Here is a 21,287-nt window from a genome sequence, read left to right as displayed (position 1 = left end):
GCAAGTATAGAGTGATACCATGTGGATTAGCATTTTACAGTCATTTTTACGTGCACTTTGCATAGATGTATGGGACTACACAAGGGCAGATGACCTCAGTGGAAGAGGAGGTCAGAGCTCCTGCCAGTTCCTCAAAGTTCTCTCTTCCTGCCAACATCACTTCTGTCTAGATCGGCTTCAGCGTGATTCTTGGCTTCCTGGCACTCATTGGTCCCTTTCGTGATACGAAAAGAATAAAACGTTTGTTTATGTGTACTGACCGACAAATGCCATTTGGAATAGTTCGTTTGAACATTAACTGCCAAGACAGGGAAGAAAAGAAATGCTTTCATCTCCTGCATTTTATGCTTTGTTTTTTCTGCATGTGTGGATGCTTTGATATTTTATTACACAGTGTTTCATTTGGGAGCGAGACTAATCTTTTTTACTGATGTTTAAATCACAGCACTTTCTTCTTCTGGTCCTTTTATCTAAATCTTTCTTTTATCTAGTTTTATTAGTATGCATAAATTATATATTTCTTTTTCACATTGATCAGTTCACATTTTAATAAAAGTGTATGTCATTTATGTCTGATCAGAGACAGTTATTTAACTTGTACTAAATCAGTTAAGTTAGAAAAAGAGAAGGCCAGTCTTAACAGTTGAGTCTGCAGTCCCTGTCCCTTTTGAATGATTATGTATGGATTGATTGAAGAACTGTTTGTGATGGAGTGCACTCACCTCTCATGGTGGGTGTGGTGCTGCCATTTTCTTTTTCTCCAGGCGCCCCCTGTGGGCAGCCAACCTCGCTAGGCAGATATTCAGTGGCTCAGCCCCTCCAGCCAAGTCACACACAGTCAATAGGCATGAATGAACCCCTTCCAGGGTAACAAAGGTCCAACGAGAACTATTGCTGCACCCTTGTTAGTGTCTTCAGCCCAGTTTCTGGGCTCAGTTCTCAGCCCCTTCTGGGCTAACTGTAAGTCCTTCCCTGCCCTGTTAGAGAGCAGGGCTTTCTCCCTGGAGCCTCTGACGAAGTGGGTATTCACCCACGAAAGCTTATGCTCCAATACGTCTGTTAGTCTATAAGGTGCCACAAGACTCTGTGTCGCTTTTTGTCTTCACCAGTTATCTCTGCCCCAACTCATCTCAAGGGTGGTTTTTGGGTTTGTTTGTTTTTTGTTGTTTTTTTGGGGGGGAGGGGGGGAGTAACCAAGAGTCCACCAAACAGACAGTCTTTCAGCCCTGTTCCTGAGCCTTTAAATTCCAGCCCTTTGTTTGGGCTTCTAAATGAGCCTTATCCCCTTCTCAGGGCTTGTGCCACTTCCTCTGCAGCTTATGGGGGTACTTGGGCCTACCCGCTATACCAGGTCCCAACCCAGAGACCCTATAAATAAAAGCCAAGTGCTGCTTCCTTTACTTGGTTGCTCCTGCAGCAAGCCTTTTTACCTCTGCCTATTACTTTAGGACTAGAGCTCTCAGATCCTTTCGCTCCCAGGTTTAGCTAATGCAGCCTATCAAGCTCTCTTTGACCAGAGCAAAGCACTGTTCCGTGCCCCTCTGGCCCCAGACAGGAAGTGAGCTGCTAAGTCCCTGCAGCTCCTTTTAACTGAGCCTACTGGGGTCTGATTGGCTGCTTCGGATGGGGCCTCTCTAAGAAGACCTGAGGACCCACCTTTGCTGCTCTTCTTTTGTGGCAGGGTGTAGTAGGGCCCTGGGGCCTCAAAGGATGGGGTACACCATGCCACACTCTTCAGTTCCCTTTTTTATCCACTGATAAAAGTACTTGTGAAAAAAAATAGACATTTTCAGTGTTTTAGCTCATTGGACATATGTTCTTGTTGGATGCAGAAGTGTTTAACTTCAAGATGGCATCGACTAGTGATCTGAAAGAAGCCACTTGCAACCAACGTTCTTGGGACATCTTGCTACCAGATTTCCCTGAGGGGCCACTTTGTGAGTACCGTAAGAGGGCTTCCTTCAGCTGGAAGGAGATGGCAGTGTTTATAGATGAAGAAGATCTCATCCAGTTCAAGGTAAGTTTGTTTTTTCAAGGATTGCTATGTTGTCTGGGGAAATTGAGGGTATTTTTGAAGGGAAGGGCATAAGCTGAAGTAATAAATGATGGGCCAATGTTAGGGAGGGAGGCATTGGAGGACTATCAGCACTCAAGTGGTTTACCATTTTTATGTAGTCACTTTTTAGAGCAGAACTGACTTCTAAACAATACTTCTTTCACTGCACTGATCAAATATAACGTTTTCATTTCACTACTAATGATGAATTTTGGGAAGCAATACTAAATTACAGCAGACACTAAATTAAAGTCTCCATTTCCAATTAAAGCAGTGACCTACTATATTTGCATACGTTGTAATGCTGCTTGCAGTGACTCAAGAGCAGGAGTACCAACCTCAGGGCAGACTGTTAGGAGACAGGGCACAGATCCCAAATTGTGAGTTCTATACTTTGGCTAGGTCTACACTATATACACCCCTGACTGACATAGTTATACTGACCTAACCTGCCCTGTAGACAGTACTGCATTGACGGGGGAGCTTCTTCTGTCAACATAGCTATCACATCTCAGGGAGGTAGATTAACTACGCCGACAGGAGAACTTCTCCCATCGGTGTAGGAGGATCTTTACTTAAGCGCTACAGTGGTGCAGTTGCATTGGTGCAGCTGTGCTGATGCAGCATTTTAACTGTAGACCTGCCCTTAGATTTCACCAACCTGTTATCAAGTGGATACTCCTCAGACACTATAAAAAGCCTTAACATAGTCAGACAGTCTCTTTGTGTACTCTGATCTATCTCACCTCCCTTTCCCCCGCCCCCAGGTGATCATATTTTTGAGATAGATTATCCCTTACACCAAGAATCACAGCAATATTAAGGTTACGCCCATGTCACTTGCCGCAAGTCAGTTGCACTTTAGATCTCACACCAAAGACAGCGCTTGTAGCCAATCCTCTAGTAAACTCTAATAAATATTTATTAAATAGGAAAAGAAAACAAAAGACCATTTATAAGGTTGAAACAGGTAAACATATATACACAAAAGATTTACAATTTTAAGTTTCAAAAGATAATAGAAACTGCTACAATAAAAAAGTTGTATACGTCCTTTAGGGCTAACCCAGACTAAACATCTGGAGGTCTCTTGCTTATGCCTAGAAAACCCTTGCCTCCCCCCGCATCCCCAGAGTCCAAGCAGGGATTGTTAGGAATTTTTATCCCCTCTTGCTGTGTGCCCTGAGCTGCAAATTGCCCCGATGGGAGGAATCCACTTGCATGACTCATCTTCACATGGAGGAGGGCAGAACAACAAATGGCTTTCGTTCTCTGTAATGTCCCACAGTAGTCTGTCTGGTATTGATAGACCTTTCCTGTTGGACAGGCCGTAACATCTTCTGTTGAAGATCAGCACTTCACCCTAGTTAATGTCTCCCTCCTGTTTGGTGAGTTACACAGTCACTCACAATACAACCACTCAAATATTACCATGCAATATGGGAACAGTGAGATTTAATACATGCAGCAAAAAATCAAATCACAAGAATACAATGAAGTCTAAACACTAAACACTTTCTTAGAATCTATTTTAACAATACTAACACACAGGCAAGCTAGACTGATACTAGCTATGTATTTGCCAGTGTTCACTTGAGATGTGGGGACTTTGGCTTGAGCTGGCACCTGGTCTGCTAGCATCACACAAAAGTATCTTTGGACCCCAGACACACGAACCTTAAAAGAACAGAGAGATCGTAAATACCAGGCTCTGCATCTGGCTGACCTACTGAAAAGCTAAAGGACAAAAATACCCTTTTGTACCAGGGAGTAGCAGAGTTGCATAGGCAGTTGTTGTAATAACTGGGACTACAAATTTATCCGAATTGTAAGCTCAACTATAAAAATTAATTAAAAGTTTATCAAATGTCCCAATAAATGAGAGAACTGCAAAGGGGAAACAAAACATAACAAAATTAGTTTAAACAAAAAGGCCTACTACCAAATTAAAGAACTGTGTTAAGATCATGCCTGGTAAACAAAAAAATGAAACTAGAAATCAGTGGACCAAAATCAGGGTGGACTGATTTTAAATCAGTGACTTAAATGACTGATTTTAATCATGATTTTAAATCAGCATGCAGGAAATCTTGATTTAAATAATTGTTTTTAATCATGTTTTACATTTGTACTTTAGTTATTTTCCTAAAGAGAGGTTTATTCTCATTGGCCGTTAACCATTAAAACATGCTGATTTGCAACTAAATATAGTCTTTACACTAAATTTGGTGCTGCTTTTCACTAATCGGGAGGATACACAATATCTATGTACATTTAAGCAATTATGAAGCTTAACTTAACCTTTATTCAGATTGTTAGTGTTTACATATTTTATTAGAAAATGTTAAATGATGCATTTCTTATTTACTAAAAGATTTTTTTTTTAAACCTGTGATTTGTGAAACTATTTGGATGGAATATTCAATTAAAAATGCACAATAGTACTTTAATTTTTTTATTAAATAAAACTAGCTTTAATATGCTGAATACATAAAAAGTTAATCAAAACATGGTTTGTATTTAAAACTAGCTGATTTATGAAACAGAGGAAGCATTATCTGTAGTTAGTGAATTGAGCGGATTGTTTCCAGTCACCATGTCTTTCGATATTTTAGAACTAGTAGATCTCATCTTCTCACACCTAGTTTTTATTCATAGATTGGAAGAAGAAAACAAGTGTTTTCTGCTTTTTCAACTTCCCTTTGGTTTCTTAAATTTGAATGATCTAGTAATTGAACTGAACTAGTTGAATAAACTGTAATGAAGAAAATATTCGTTCTGCACCTGCAGAAAAGACTACTGTTGTCAAAAGCTGGCTTTGCACTTCAACAAAATCTAGTTCCAGGTGCTTAGTAAGTGACTTCCACCAGTTCAATGGTTTGACCTTCATTAAAACTAGGCAAAAAATACATAGTAATTTATATATTTTTTTGTATTTAATTTAAATTATTTTAATAGATATTAAGTATAGGCCTTAACATAGATTGTCAGTTTCAAATGTAATTTTAACTAGGTTTATTTTTAAAAAAATAACCTGTATTTAATTTAAATGAAAAAAATCCAGGTTTTTTATTTTATTTTAACGTATTGATTTTTATCCACCCTGACCAAAACGGATGTGTCAAAAATTTGGCCTAATTAGTAAACAAAATAATGAGGGGATGGGCTATTCAGCCCATCACTCCCTTTTTGGGGTCTTAAAAGAAAAAAAAACCACACACACTAGGGAGTGGGAAAATTAAGCACAAGAAGCAGCTGTTTGCCAGCAACTGCTGCAGCAAGCTTTACCATCATGGCTGCCACCCCCACTATCTCCTTGGATGCCCTGTAATACCATTGCACCTTTGCCATTTACTGAGAGATGTCCTGACCAGACCAGGCCAAGTGAGGGACTGAGATGATGACATCACCTCCACTAGCTCTGGCTGAATTCCAAACACCCATTTAGGAAGTCACACTTTGACGGACAGATTCACACACTGTCTCTATCTCTTGCTCAGTCCTTTTCTTTCCCTTCTTCATTTCTTCTCTTTCCTATTTCTCTCCTTTCTCTTTCTGTCTAATAAGAGTCTGGCTTAGCCAGCCAAGAATGCATATTGTTATGAGTTATGATAAAAGGTGAAAAGGCTACTTCAGGCTGAGATCTCAGTATCATCATCATCACTCCCATAACCACATTGGTCATTGGGGCACCATCACTGATGAGCAATCAACCAATTGTCTCCACCCCTGACGATTGTGTGTCAGTGCTTGAGTCTCCACGAAGTCCATTCCTGTCCACTCTTTTATGTTGTTTAAACAAGGTTTGGGGTTCGGTATACAGAGATCTTTGACAACATAAAAGATCTCTGCATACCAAATCCCAAACCTTGTTTAAACAGCTTAATGTTGGACAGTTTCAGGGCTATGTTAACACCTTTAACTCTTTGGGCCCATTTATTTCATCAAAATTAATACAATAGTCTTCACAGGGGAGAGAGATTCCCTCTCTCTTTCCCCTCCCTCCCCCCGCCCCCTTCTTTCTGAAGAGCAAGGAAAGGCACATTTTCAGCCCAAAGCTCCGTGTGTTTCTCCTTAGATTATATGAATGAAGCTGTTTGCCTAAGAATACACAGACATCATCACAAATACAAACTCCCTTTAAAAATTGTCCCGGGCAGATTAACAGTCAGTCAGACAGGAAGGGAACTGCTCCAAATTAGACCAATATAAGGTGCACAGCCTGTCTCCTAGGACTCAGCCCTAATGGTAATAGTTGGCAATTGGACTAGATGGACTATGCATCTGCTCCCTTCTGGGAAGAGAGCAATCATAGGTGGCCACATAATGGCATTACACAGCCACTGCTAGTTGACGAAGAGCCTGAATATGACCCTCAGAGCTCTACACAGATGCTCAAAGGGAGACTAGCACTAAAACAATATTAGACTCCTGCCAATAATCAAATAATAATGCAGCTAAAATGCAACCATGTGAGTCAGCAATGGCCTAACACTGTTCCTGGGATGTTGACTCATCTAGTGCTGTGGAGATTTAATTTTAAGAAATGGCAATTTACAGGAGCTTCTGACTCATGCAGTTTCAAGTGTGTGGCTGCCTCACTTTGAAAGATGTATCTGGCACTCACATTATCTGTAAAATCACATTTTAATATATTTTTGTCTTGCATACATCAGTTGTTTTAATTCAGCCTTTTGTGTTTTTTAATTTTATTTGGATATTTATATCTTTGTTTTGGTTGAACAAGCAGCTGCTATGCTAGAAAGCCTAATTCAACCAGGGAGGGAAATTAACTTGATTCTTTAATACTTAACTTCTTCCAACTTTTTGGTATTAAATTTCTGTTGCCAACTTCTCCCCTCAAGAATAGAATCTTCTCTGCTTTTGAAAATGATCCTGTCTTTGCTCGTTACCCTGGAGAAGATGTGACCCTTGAGAAGTATCGTGAGCTGACATTCCTGCGCTGTAAAAGGCTCTTTGAATACGAGTTTCTTAAACTGGAAGATATCATGGAGAAGCCATTAAAAATTATGGTTCTTATAAACTGCCTAGGGATGTATGATTGGTCTCTGGGTACCAAATATTTGTTAAATGCTCAGGTAAGTACAACTCCGAGAAAAGTCTTGTTACCCTGTTGCACTGCATTTTCATAGATTTTTTTTTCTTTTTGAGGAACATTTTCTAAAAGCAGTATCTCGCCACAACTACTTTTCTCTTTTTAAATAAGAAAAGTGAGTTAAACTGTTTAAAAGTGCCAGATTGGATAGGCTTGGTGTGAAATTCTGATTCCATTGAAATCAATGGGACCCACTTTGCCATTGACTTTAGTGGTGCCAGGAATTCACTCTTGGATAATAGAACAGGTGCATCAGAGGTGTTAGGACTACAAACTTCCCCATATGAGCCTCACCTCCATCTTGGAGGGGCCACCCCTTTTTTGTATCAGAGGAGAAATTGGCCTTGTTCATTCAGGGCATGCTCCCAAAATCACTGCAGCTAGTGGAAAGATTCCCATTGATTTCAATGGGCCTTGAATCTGTCCCTCAATCCTTTGTCCTTCAGTTGAATCTTCCAATAACACATTGGCTGAATGCATTATTTAGTGACTATTTCTATTTCCATTAAATGATTTATTTTATTAATGATTTCTTCTGCTATATGGCCAGCTCCACTACTTAGTACCAGCTGTGGTTGTGATTTTTGTCACGTAGATAGCTGTCCAGCAGGAACTGAACTGAGACCACCAACTGTTTTGTAATTAGAACAGCATGAGATGGTAAAAGCTTTCAGTTACTGCTGATCTGGGATGGATTTGCTGGCCAACTTCAGATTCAAACCCCAAGTCTTTTAAAACAGAACTATGTGTAATGAGCTAGTATGTTTTCAAAGGTTTTGCATCCCTAAACTGTGCTTTTGCACTTGTAACTACAGGCACAAATGGAAAGTGAACCCACTGAGTGTTCCATTACAGCTGCCAAAAGGTGGGCTTGTCATGAGGAGCAACGGCTCCATGACCCATTCCATCCTTGGCCTCTCTTCTGTATAATGCAAAGTGTGTTCTGACTTTGTATGACATTCAGTCCAGTGCACAGGAGCTAGCACAAAGCCAGATCACAACTTTAAGCCCTCAAAAGAGCGTTTAAGTGAGAAGTAAGTGTTGGACAGCTCTGTTGGCCCCCTACTAAGGATGAATGTTATGCTTAGTTATTGTTGTGTTTATTCAAGCACTCTTTCCAGCATTTTGACAGGGATTTCACGGTCATCTCTCTAATTTTGTGTTTTCAGGTGTTCGGTGGTGCAATTGAGAATACTGGCTCTGAAAGGCATCAGGAATTCGTGAAGCAAACCAGTAACATGGAGGTAATTTTGGGGTAACTTCAGGGTTGGGTACTGTCATGGTTAAAGGGCTAGCTGCACCTCTGGGCCCTTTCTGATCTCTGAGTGCAGGTGTTCAGCCCTTCACCATTACCTGACTCAGGGTAGAATTTTGCAGTTCTTCCACGGTTGGGTCTGTCTAGTCTGCAATAACAGGGTATGATTGCAGCTCGAGTAGCCACCTAGCTTGAGTGCTGGAGCAGTGAAACTACGGTAGTGTGACACAATCCCGCCCAGAACTCTGGGTAATTTACTCATGGTGCTAGCCTTGAGCTAGTGAGGTTAAAAGTAGGTCAGATTTATTGGCTTGAGCTGCAATCAAACGCCATGATTGGAGTCTAGACATACTATTAAACTGGGGCCCGGATACACCACTCTGTGTATACAAACCACCTATTACCCTGCAGGTCTGACTGGATCTCAGGCACCTGCACTTCCACCCTGCCAGAACCTGTGACTCGTGATATTGACCAACAGCCTTCTTAAAGCAAAGTATTTTTATTTAGCCATTAGAACAGGGGACTCAAACTCAGTTTGCCTTAGGGCCAGTGCCAGTCCTCAAATCCTCCCAGCAGGCCAATAATGTCACTGAAGATGGTGTTCAGAAAAGAAAACGTTTACATTGTGTTTTTTTAGTCTGAATTTCTTAGAAATAATAAAGCTGTCATACAACTTTATACAATTCTTCGCCTGCCAGAGAGTTTTTAGTGTTTACCAGACACCTGGCAATGCTTCAGTTCTGTCAGCTTGTTGATGTTTGGCCTCCGTGACTGAGCAGTTGAAACCTTCAGGATTGCAGCAAGGTGTGCATCAGATAGTTGTGATCAGTATTTTGACTTGTTTATATTCATTGTAGAAAAAAGTGATGCTACCTCTATGGCTGACTCTGCCCGGCAACTAATGATGATATCTCTGTCCCTCTCCCCCAGCCAATGGGAGCTACGCGGAGTGGCATCTACAGCGAACATTGCCGGCAATTCTCTGCCTGCGTCTCTCCTCCACAGGCCACAGTGGGGAGGTTCTTGGGCCACAGATGGCCCATGGGCCAGGAGTTTGAGACCCCTGCATTACAGATTCATAGACTCTAGGACTGGACGGGGCCTCGAGAGGTCATGAAGTCCAGTCCCCTGCCCTTATGGCAGGACCAAATACTGTCTAGACCAGTGGTCCCTAACCTTTTCATCTGGCGGGCGCCAGACGAAGGACCGCCGAAATGCTGCGAATTTCTGCGGCGACGCCTCTCGATGACGTTGCTTGTCGGCGATGAGTGACGTCATCGAAAGGCGTCGCCGCCGAAACGCTGCAGAAATTCGGCGGCATTTTGGTGGATGCTCCACTGCTGGCCAGGACGCAGGCGCATTTAGATGCCCCCCGCGGGCGCCATGGCGACCACGGGCACTGCGTTGGGGACCCCTGGTCTAGACCATCCCTGATAGACATTTATCTAACCTACTCTTAAATATCTCCAGAGATGGAGATTCCACAACCTCCCTAGGCAGTTTATTCCAATGTTTAACCACTCTGATAATTAAGTACTTTTTCCTAATGTCCAACCTAAACCTCCCTTGCTGCAGTTTAAGCCCATTGCTTTTTGCTCTATCCTTAGAGGCTAAGGTGAACAAGTTTTCTCCCACTTCCTTATGACACCCTTTTAGATACCTGAAAACTGCTATCATGACCCCTCTGTCTTCTCTTTTTTCCAAACTAAACAAATCCAATTTTCAGCCTTCTCTAGACCGTTAATCAATCTTGTTGCTCTTCTCTGGACCCTCTCCAATTTCTCCACATCTTTCTTGAAATGCGGTGCCCAGAACTGGACACAATACTCCAGCTCAGGCCTGACCAGTGCAGAGTAGAGCGGAAGAATGACTTCTCGTGTCTTGCTCACAACGCACCTGTTAATGCATCCCAGAATCACGTTTGCTTTTTTTGCAACAGCATCACACTGTTGACTCATATTTAGCTTGTGGTCCACTATAACCTCTAGATCCCTTTCTGCCATACTCCTTCCTAGACAGGCTCTTCCCATTCTGTGTGTGAGAAACTGATTGTTCCTTCCTAAGTGGAGCACTTTGCATTTATCTTTATTAAACTTCATCCTGTTTACCTCAGACTGTTTCTCCAATTTGTCCAGATCATTTTGAATTTCGACCCTATCCTCCAAAGCAGTTGCAATCCCTCCCAGTTTGGTATCATCTGCAAACTTAATAAGCGTACTTTCTATGCCAATATCTAAATCGTTGATGAAGATTTTGAACAGAGCTGGTCCCAAAACAGACCCCTGCAGACAGGGGCGGCTCTAGCTTTTTGGCCGCCCCAAGCAGTCATGCGCGGGAGGCGCCCCAGAGCCGCGGGAGCAGCGGACCTCCCGCGGGCATGACTGCAGAGGGACCGCTGGTCCCGCGTGGCTCGGCTGGACCCCCCGCGGCTGCGGACGGTTCGCGGGTCCGGCGGCTCCGCTTGAGCTGCCGCAGTCATGCCTGCGGGAGGTCCAGCCGAGCTGCGGGACAAGCGCCCCCTCCGCAGTCATGCCTGCGGCAGGTCCGGTCGTCCCGGGGCTCCGGTGGACCTCCTGCAGGCATGACTGCGGCAGGACCGCCGACCCAACCCGCTGCCCCCCGCGGCCGCAGGGGACGCCCCCTAGATGTTGCCGCCCTAGGCACCAGCTTGTTTTGCTGGTGCCTAGAGCCGCCCCTGCCTGCAGAACCCCACTCGTTATACCTTTCCAGCAGGATTGGGAACCATTAATAACTACTCTGAGTACGGTTATCCAGCCAGTTATGCACTCACCTTATAGTAGCCCCATCTAAGTTGTATTTGTCTAGTTTATCGATGAGAATATCATGCGAGACCATATCAAATGCCTTACTAAAGTCTAGGTATGCCACATCCACTGCTTCTCCCTTATCCACAAGACTCGTTATCCTATCAAAGAAAACTATCAGATTAGTTTGACATGATTTGTTCTTTACAAATCTATGCTGGCTATTCCCTATCACTTTACCACCTTCCAAGTGTTTGCAGATGATTTCCTTAATTACTTGCTCCATTATCTTCCCTGGCACAGAAGTTAAACTAACTGGTCTGTAGTTTCCTGGGTTGTTTTTATTTTCCTTTTTGTAGATGGGCACTATGTTTGCCCTTTTCCAGTCTTCTGGAATCTCTCCTGTCTCCCATGATTTTCCAAAGATAATAGCTAGAGGCTCAGATACCTCCTTTTTTAGCTCCTTGAGTATTCTAGGATGCATTTCATCAGGGCCTGGTGACTTGCAGGCATCTAACTTTTCTAAGAGATTTTTAACTTGTTCTTTTTTTATTTTCTCTTCTAAACCTACCCCCTTCCCATTAGCATTCACTATGTTAGGCATTCATTCAGACTTCTTGGTGAAGACCAAAACAAAGTAGTCATTAAGCATCTCTGCCATTTCCAAGTTTCCTGTTACTGTTTCTCCCTCCTCACTGAGCAGTGGGCCTACCCTGTCTTTGGTCTTCCTCGTGCTTCTAATGTATTGATAAAAAGTCTTCTTGTTTCCCTTTATTCCCGTTGCTAGTTTGAGCTCATTTTGTGCCTTTGCCTTTCTAATCTTGCCCCTGCATTCCTGTACTGTTTGCCTATATTCATCCTTTGTAATTTGTCCTAGTTTCCATTTTTTAATGTGACTCCTTTTTATTTTTTAGATCATGCAAGATCTCATGATACTTGACAAAATCTCATGGTTAACCCAAGGTGGTTTTTTGCCACCATTTTCTATTTTTCCTACCCAGCGGAATAGCTTGCTTTTGGACCCTTAATAGAACAAAGCATTAGAGAAAAAGGTTATTTTTAAGACAGACAACATGTATATTTACTCTCATCTATTCTTACACTTCACTATAAGTTAACCATTCCTCTTAAGTCTCCTTAAGAGACAATGCCAGAGCAAGTAGCGTTAATGGCTCCAGCCCCTCCTTGAGGAGCACCCAAGCCAGTACACTACAGCATGAACAAGATGGGTCAGACAGATTAACAGAACCAAACACTAAGGCAGATCTGGGTTCGCTAGGACACAGAATGTGAGTTGGTTCACTTCAGTTCCTGAAACTTAAGTGTAAGCTGTTAGAGAGAGGAGGCCTTCTCTAATATTCACCTCTCTCTACATGGGCAGGCTCTGCCACCCAGTCAGAGCCCTAGGGTGAATTATCCGTTCCATTCCATAGTCCAGAAACATCACACTAGTGCCAGATCTAGATACAGTATTAAATATTGTGAAAGAGCACTCCCCGTTTGTCAGAGGCATTTTATTTTATTTTTTTTCCCCTTAGGATAACTAACATAATGAAAGTGATACTGGCAAAATTATACTGCCGCTAACTTGAACAACTCTGATCTTTTTCTTTCATTCCTTTTTAAAAAAATGCTTATTTATTGATCAGCTCATGTTATGTAGCAAGTAGTTGATTATGTAGATGAGCTCACCGTAAAAATCAATATGAATCCAGTTAGTGACACAATTAAAGATCCTTAGCATCAAGAAGAGCGTAGCATCCTGTATCTGTTGCAATAGTTTTACCTTAGGTTTCAGTTTAATCTTTTCACCTTTTTGAGAGGACTCCCAACCTGAGTGGCGTTGTGATCTGGCACACAGGGTTGCAGTGTCACTCACTGAAATTTGGTTCAGTGGCCCCTCCATCATGATAGAAGGGCAGCTGGGTCAAACCTGAGAGGTTCTGTGACCCCCACACACCAGGTCACAATGCTTGAAGCGGGAAGCTGGGCTCAGCTTCATGGGACAGTAGCAGAGCCGCTGCTGTGGAGTGAGTGCGGTGTGGGCTTGCTTCCCAATCGCACCCCAATCCAATCGTACTACCCTGCCTTTTTAGGATGTACAAGAGTAAAGATGATAGGCCAAATTTAGCCCTAATGTAAGGTAATGCAATTCATTGACTGCAGTAGAACTGCAAGCAGGTGGACTTCGCACCCTAAGAAAAGAATTTACGCACTCTGGATTTAATCTGAGTTTACGCTGTCCAAGTGTTTGCAATTTTTCAATAAAACAGACAGCCTATTCTTTTTCTAAACTAGGCTGTTCCCAGTGCTTAATTTGTAATGAAAGAGATACCCAGGGCTCAAGCAATAAGGTGCCGAGGTTCAAGCAATTTTTTTATATTCATAACTGACACAGGAAGCTCAGAAGTGCCAGTGCTATGAACTGCCAAGCCTAAAGGTGCCCATGCTCAGCCCTGGCATAAATTAAGCACTCTCTGTTCCTATGGCTTCCCTACAGAGAGACCAACCCACCATTCCTCTCTCGTGTAGGCAACAATTCCTTCTACTCAGAGAACCAGTCCCACTTTTCCTATATGCTGGGTGTAATTAATAATTTGCACCTGCCGTTATGAGTCAGCAGTTCCCTGCAGGGTTATGACACCTGCCAGGAAGATGGCTCAGTGGAAACACACTGCCACCCTATTGCAGGAGTTGTGCCAGCTTACACAAGGGATGAATTTGGCCGAATGCAACCCTCCTACTAAGCAGTTGGATTTTTATTAACTCATTTTTGCATCAATACGCTATTGAGTAACATTCTTGACTTGAAAATGTTTGAGTTACCATGTTAACATTGAGTTGATTTGCTGCTTCATGGTTTAGATTTTTGGATGCTTTGCTCTGACTGAAGTCAGCCATGGCAGCAATACCAAGGGCATACGGACAACTGCCAGATACGACCCCAGCACACAGGTCAGTCTGTAACCTACAGAAGTGACAATTGGTACGTTTTTGTTTACGTTCTGTTATAAAGATATCGGGCCAAAATGATTCTATGATTAACAATAATTAATACTTCGCTTGTGTCAAGCACTTTTTAGTAGAAATAAAGCTGTGCGGGAACTGGAATTTCCATCTCACAAAAATTTTTTTTGCTTTTTAAAAAAATTGGAACAAAAAGTCAGATATGTGAAATTTTCCCTGGGCGGGATATTTTCAAAAAAAATTATCTGTTGGAAGAACCAAAACCAGTTGTGTTTTGTTTTTTAATTTCTGCGTCCAGCGCCTGAAGCAGCTGGCTCCGTGGCAGCCTCCAGGGAGGTTGCTCAGAAGCTGTCCAGCAAGTTATTCAGTCTCAGATAAAATCAGGAGCATTTTGCATTTACTACAAAAACCCGGAGACCATTGTGTGTCTCCTTGGCACTCCTTCCCCTCATCATGTTATAAGAAAGCTGAGAGGCTGAATTTTAGGCCTCAGGTTGACAATCATGCTCTTGTTCTGCCCTGACTTTTCCCTAGACACATGTTCTAGAATAAAGCTTAGTCCTATAGATTCCTGTCAAATCCACTTTCATTGTTGTGAGCATTTGGATCAAAGTACAGTATGAAATGCTGGCAATTTTCAAAATGTTACAATGACAGCAAACAAAAAGAAGTGATGGATGTACATTGATTCGTATGATTTAAGACTTTCCCCGTTTTTACTGTAGAAATTTATCATCAACACTCCTGATTTTGAAGCTGCCAAGTTTTGGGTTGGCAACATGGGGAAAAATGCCACTCATGCGGTCGTCTACGCCCAGCTGTACACTCCGGATGGGCAGTGCCACGGATTACATTCCTTTGTTGTGCAGGTGGGGAAAAAGTACTGCTTTGGTTTTTTTTTATGTCACTGTATTATGTCCGCTAAGCAATTTCTGTAAAATTGTCTAAACATTTTATACCAAACTTTTTTTTTTTTGATCACTGTGCTTTTGAGGCAAAAATACAGTCGAATTAATAGTAACAAATTGCTATAACTAGAAAATACAGATGAACCTCCATATTATTGCATCACACGTGCAGTTTGAAATAGCCTACAAAGTGTGAAATACTTTAGATCAGGAGCTCCTCAGAGCAGAAAATGTCCTTAATTGTTTGAAAGTGCCTAACACAAACTGGACAAATATATAATAATAAATACAACGAGAATAATTGAGAGCATATGTTGGATGTAATGCATGTCCAAAGCCAAACAGTGGAAACGCTCCCATTGTTTTCAGTGAACATTAGATCAGGACCTATTTTCTAATGAGGATCCTCATCACTTGCACACTGCATCTGCATTGACTTTGTGGATCTCCCAAAAGGGCCAAAAACATGGTAATTGTAGCATTTTTTGAAATGTCAGATTTCTGGGATGAATGAAGTGGGTATAGATTTTTTGAATATTACATGTATGAAGCAAAAAACAGAATTTTTGGATAGAGTTGTGACATTTCAAGTGGCAGCATGTATTGCAAGTGAAACGAAAGGCAAACACTGGCTTTCCAACTGTGACGTACTACTCGACGGTGCCAGGCCATGGCTAGTTTATGGCAAGGTAGAACCTGAGCTTATAATGCCAACTGAAATGTGCATGCAGGATGCCACAAACTGCTGAAATCCCAGCTGCCTGTGTCATCTTGGATGACAGTGGGATTGAATCAGGGACCTACAAAGCTCAGAGAGCGAGTTTTCTACAGCTTGCGCTAAAGAATCAGGCTCTGTAACTGAGGGCTGTATCAAACTCGCATTATCTGTGATTTGGGCACAGAAAGGGTTGCCTAGCACACACTGACCAGTGAGTTACCCTTGCATTTGGAATGTAAGCACTAGGTGACAGTAAACGTGATCGAAAACAAAGGTCATGTGTCCTTTGACCTATTTGTGAAACATGACATTTTGGAAAACATTGTCTTGCAACAATAGATGGAGCTACTATAAGGTGGGTGCATAACTGGTTGGAAAATCGTTCCCAGAGAGTAGTTATCAGTGGTTCACAGTCATGCTGGAAGGGCATAACGAGTGGGGTCCTTCAGGGATCGGTTCTTGGTCCGGTTCTGTTCAGTATTGTCATCAATGATTTGGATAATGGCATAGAGAGTAAGCTTATAAAGTTTGTGGACAACAGTAACCTGGGAGAGATTGCAAGTGCTTTGGAGGATAGGATTAAAATTCAAAATGATCTGGACAAACTGCAGAAATGGTCTGAAGTAAATAGGATGAAATTCAATAAGGACAAATGCAAAGTACTCCACTTAGGAAGGAACAATCAGTTGCACACATACAAAATGGGAAATGACTGCCTAGGAAGGAGTACTGCGGAAAGGGATCTGGGGGTCATAGTGGATCACAAGCGAAATATAAGTCAGTGTAACGCTGTTGCAAAAAAAGCAAACATCATTCTGGGATGTATTAGCAGGAGTATTGTAAGCAAGACACGAGAAGTAATTCTTCCACTCTACACCGTGCTGATTAGGCCTCAGCTGGAGTATTGTGTCCATTTCTGGGCGCCATATTTCAGGAAAGATGTGGACAAATTGGAGAAGTCCAGAGAAGAGCAACAAAAATGATTAAAGGTCTAGAAAACATGACCTATGAGGGAAGATTAAAAAACTGGGTTTGTTTAGTCTGGAGAAGAGAAGACTGAGAGGGGACATGAAAACAGTTTTCAAGTTCATAAAAGGTTGTTACAAGGAGGAGGGAGAAAAATTGCTGCTGTTAACCTCTGAGGATAGAACAAGCAGCAATGGGCTTAAATTGCAGCAAGGGCGGTTTAGGTTGGACATTAGGAAAAACTTTCTAACTGTCAGAGTGGTTAAGCACTGGAATAAATTGCCTCAGGAGGTTGTGGAATATCTATTATTGGGGATTTTTTAAGAGCAGGTTGGACAAACACCTGTCAGGGATGGTCTAGATAATACTTAGTCCTGCCTTGAGAGCAGGGGACTGGACTAGATGACCTCTCAAGGTCCCTTCCAGTTCTATGTTCCCTACTGGCTAGCCATGGATGTCATCTAGTAGTGCAAGCCTCTTGTAGCTGGTAGTGCCTTTTGGTCCTTGTGTGACCACAACAGAGAGAAGAGCAAGTCTAAAGCAGGAAAAGATGATACTCGGGGATGGGGTGGACCTTCTGGGGGTTAGTCATAGAAAAGTCAATGTAAAGGAACTTCTGGGCATTAAACATGAAGAAATTAGGATTTTTATATGTTTACTGGTTTTTTTTAAATGTATAAAGAAGGTTGTTTGGAAAAACAAAATACATACAAATGAATGGCCTAAACCTATGGGCACTGCATTAGCTCACACACTGGGCACATTTGGAGAGTTACCCGTGTAGTCTTAAGGGCTACCAAATTTTATTTTTAAATGAAAGCATGAACGCTGCAGAAATTGATCATGGTCTCCTGGGAAAGCTTCCTCCTTGAAATGGGTGAGACAACTTTTCAAGCCCTCTCTTTTGGGTACCAGTATTTGTCCTAAACCCACAAGCCAATCTGCATGGAAGCAGGGTTTCAACCACAGAGATCAGCTTGCAGGATTGGAGCCATTTTCAGTAGAAAACTTGCAGAAGCAGTGGCAAAGCTACACGTATTTAACTGAACTGGGTTGCTGACTAGATGGAACATGTCATATCCCTGAGAAAGGCAGGACACAATTAGTACATAAAGTTAATCAATCAGTTTTGTTGATTCCTGTTTCTGTCCACATAGACCAAAAGAAGGTTTTCATGCTAATTGCGATTTAAAGATTCTTCTACATAGATGCACATTTGGAGCATGATAGTGTAATTAGTAGCATGTTATCAAAGAAAGTGAAAGATTTCCAAGTTGCTTTCATTATTGAATTTATAGTATCATGGACGGAAGAGTGCGTTAAGCAGAAACTATACCTGTTTTTGGAAAAACAGTGAGTTTTTTTTTTAAATGCTAATAACAAAATAGATTGGGAGTACTTTTCACTGTTTGAAAGGAGTCCACCAAGAGCTTTAGTTTTCTCATGACTAAAATATTGTTTCATTTAATTTCCACATAGATTCGAGATACAAAAACACTGCTTCCTATGCCAGGGGTGATGGTAGGTGACATAGGAAAGAAACTTGGGCAGAATGGTTTGGATAATGGGTAAGTGAGTAACATTTGAATAAAGAAAATCACTGTACTTATATTGCTACTTATAAAGAAGTGGTGCAAAAGTGCTAAGTCTGTTCCATGTTTCTGTTGAGGCAAGTACTTACTGTAAAGATATTTTGTTATTTACAAAATATAAACTGAAGACCCTTCAGTATTTAGTATTCTCTATTTTAATACCCATTCCTTTTCCATTCTCTAGTTTCTACAGAAGTAGATTTGTTTTGTACACAGCACCATTCATATTCTGTGAACATCCAGGTATTCTAATAATAATATACTCTGTACTTACACAGCAGCAATTATAATGAACGAAACAAACAGTCACATGTAATGGCAAATTATCTTCTCCAGCACTCTGGGGAGGAATCCTTACTTGTTAACTGTCTTGCTAGTTTCTGAGCCCCCAGGGCACACCTAAGCAAGGTGAGCAAGCCTATAGTTAGCCAATATATAGGGTTAACCAAGCCCCTCAGTCAAATTCACCATCTTGTTTAGCCTCTGAGATTCCTGGATAAACTCCCCTTGATTAGAGGGTAAGGTGGTAAGGTTTTCTTCCAAACATCAGCTTGAGACAGGGGACTGTTGGCCAAATAGATTTCCTTCCATATAGTCCGGAGAGTCAGTACACCCTATCACACAACGTCCCACAAAAAGAACATATTGCAGAAACCTGAGCCAGGGCTGATGTAATCTGAGTTAAGTGCAGATGACAACCTGAAAAATGGTGGGCTCCTTGTATTTCGTGAAGGACTTAATCGTTATTCATAACAGCTAGAAAGAGACTTGCAGTAATGAAAGACCATCGTGGCCCATATATCAGAAAACATATCCTTAGGGACGGCAAATCTGAAGGGATGAACATTTCTAGATCATTCGGGAGAGAAGATGAGAAAAAGCAGATCACCATGCTGAAGCTTCCATAGAGCAGATGGATGGATGCCAGATTCACCAGGCTACAGCACAACACCATTCACATTGTTTTAGTGCTTTTCCTTCCTTTAGTGGCCTAGTGATTAAAGAAAACAATTGGCCCATTGTGGCAATCTGCTATGTCACTTTACATAGGTATTGAATTAATAGGGAAAGGCATGATTAACCCCTAAAATTACATTTAAATACCAAAAAACCCACAGCTAGTGTTGCACATAGACTTTAACACAGCTTTTAGCCACCTGCACACCTACCTTTTTGGATACCTTGCTTTGCTCTTCTGACATTATCTGCTTGCTCTACAGAAGTAGAATGTGGGTTTTCCACAGCAAACTTAATCAAAACAAGCCAAAGCATATCTATTCAGTAAGGAACGCTCCTGGGCTTGAAGCAGGTATGAGTTAGTGGCCTAGTGATAGATGCTTTTCAGCCCATCAGGCTGTTGAGGGGGGAGAACTAGGAACACACACATTGGTGGACACAGTCACACTGACTGAGCACTCAGAAGCAACAGCAGGCAGCTTTGGTGGAGGAGGACTAGAGTAATGCTGAAATCTAAATTTCAGACCTTACAGGGACTATCCATAATAACATTTAGAGATGAAAATGTTTCTTTTGGTGTGAAATAAGTGACTACATAGTCTCAGACCATGATCGACTGGCAGAGGCTCCAGGATTGACCAGTCGATCTGATCTCCGGGCCACTAAGAGTCCAGCAGCGCAGCAGGGCTCAGGCAGGCTGCCTGCATACTGTGGCCCCATGCCGCTCCCAGAAATGGCCGGCTGCTGGCACATCTCTGCAGCCCTTGGGGATGGGGGCGGTAGGCAGGAACCAGCCAATGGGAGCTGCAGGGACAGTGCTTGTGGCTGTGAGCAGCGCACAGAGACACGCTGTTCCCCTCCCTCCAGAGTGCTCAGAGACGTGCCGGACGCTTCTGGGAGCAGTATGGAGCTATGGCAGGTAGGCAGCCTGCCTGAGCCCTGCTGTGCTGCCGGCCAGGAGCCGCCTGTGGTAAGCACCTCCCGGCCGAAGTCTGCACCTCGCACCCCCTCCTGCACCCCAATCCCCTGCCCTAGATCACAATCCCCTCCTGCACCAAACTCCCTCCCAGACCCCCTCCTGCACCCCAATTCCCTGCCCCAGCCTGGAGCCTCCTCCTGCACCAAACTCCCTCCCAGACTCCCTCCTGCACCCAATCCCCTGCCCCAGCCTGGAGCCCCCTCCTGCACCAAACTCCCTCCCAGACCTGCCCCAGCCTGGAGCCTCCTCCTGCACCAAACTCCCTCCCAGACCCCCTCCTGCACCCCAATCCTCTGCCCCAGCCTGGAGCCTCCTCCTGCACCAAACTCCCTCCCAGACTCCCTCCTGCACCCAATCCCCTGCCCCAGCCTGGAGCCCCCTCCTGCACCAAACTCCCTCCCAGAAAGAAATGAATATAACAGCTGTTCTAAGAAGTAGGCTGTTTTGAATTAACTTAACTATATTCTACATGTTTGAAGACTGAAGTGTAACCACAGAACGGCTTTAGGTTAATTAAAAGGCAAGTTTAGTATAGCGTTAATATCCTCAATGCCAGAATTGTGATAATTTTGGTTAAAATGAGGAAAAAGACTTGTATACAGGGGCCCCACAAAATTTAATAGCTCCAGACCCAAAGGAGAGTTAATCTGGCCCTGAAGCAAGGGCAAAACTAACCATATAAAATGAAGTGAGAGTCAGACTCATTAAAAACAAGAGCATAAAGATGAGAAATACCAGCACAACAGTCCAAAACGAAGCAGGCAGATATCCCACCACCAATAATATTTCATTTTAAGTTACTTGAGAGAATGAGGCCACAGCCTCAAAATTGGGACAACCAAGCTAACTTGTCAGGCAAAAAAAATCTGAAATTTTAAGGAGCTATGGATGAATGATTCCATTTTCTCCCAGCCAGTTTGCCAGTACTCACAGTTTCAGTAATAGACCTCTGTCCAGGCATCACTGCCCTCAAGGAAAGTCCCATAAGGCCGACCATTTGAGTGG

At 42.6% G+C, this 21,287-nt stretch overlaps 1 protein-coding gene across 5 annotated transcripts in view; it reads left to right on the top strand.

Moving 5' to 3' along the window:
- The window catches only part of ACOX3 (acyl-CoA oxidase 3, pristanoyl), a 65,326-nt gene that overhangs the window by 4,587 nt on the left and 39,452 nt on the right, over window positions 1–21,287 (top strand). For 2 of the 5 annotated variants that reach the window (XM_039540114.1, XM_039540110.1), the window contains exons 2-7: window positions 1,833–2,017; window positions 6,922–7,155; window positions 8,342–8,416; window positions 14,061–14,150; window positions 14,888–15,031; window positions 18,234–18,322. In XM_039540114.1, coding sequence (XP_039396048.1) covers window positions 1,833–2,017; window positions 6,922–7,155; window positions 8,342–8,416; window positions 14,061–14,150; window positions 14,888–15,031; window positions 18,234–18,322 — 817 coding nt within the window. Of the gene's footprint in view, window positions 1–1,813; window positions 2,018–6,921; window positions 7,156–8,341; window positions 8,417–14,060; window positions 14,151–14,887; window positions 15,032–18,233; window positions 18,323–21,287 lie in introns of those variants that run through there. The other 3 variants (XM_039540111.1, XM_039540112.1, XM_039540113.1) reach the window with 3 other exon arrangements.

Source organism: Mauremys reevesii, linkage group 5, assembly GCF_016161935.1.
Source record: "Mauremys reevesii isolate NIE-2019 linkage group 5, ASM1616193v1, whole genome shotgun sequence".
Classification (NCBI taxonomy): domain Eukaryota; kingdom Metazoa; phylum Chordata; order Testudines; family Geoemydidae; genus Mauremys; species Mauremys reevesii.
Note: the sequence above shows the minus strand (reverse complement) of the source record. Positions and strands in the feature narration are given on the sequence as shown.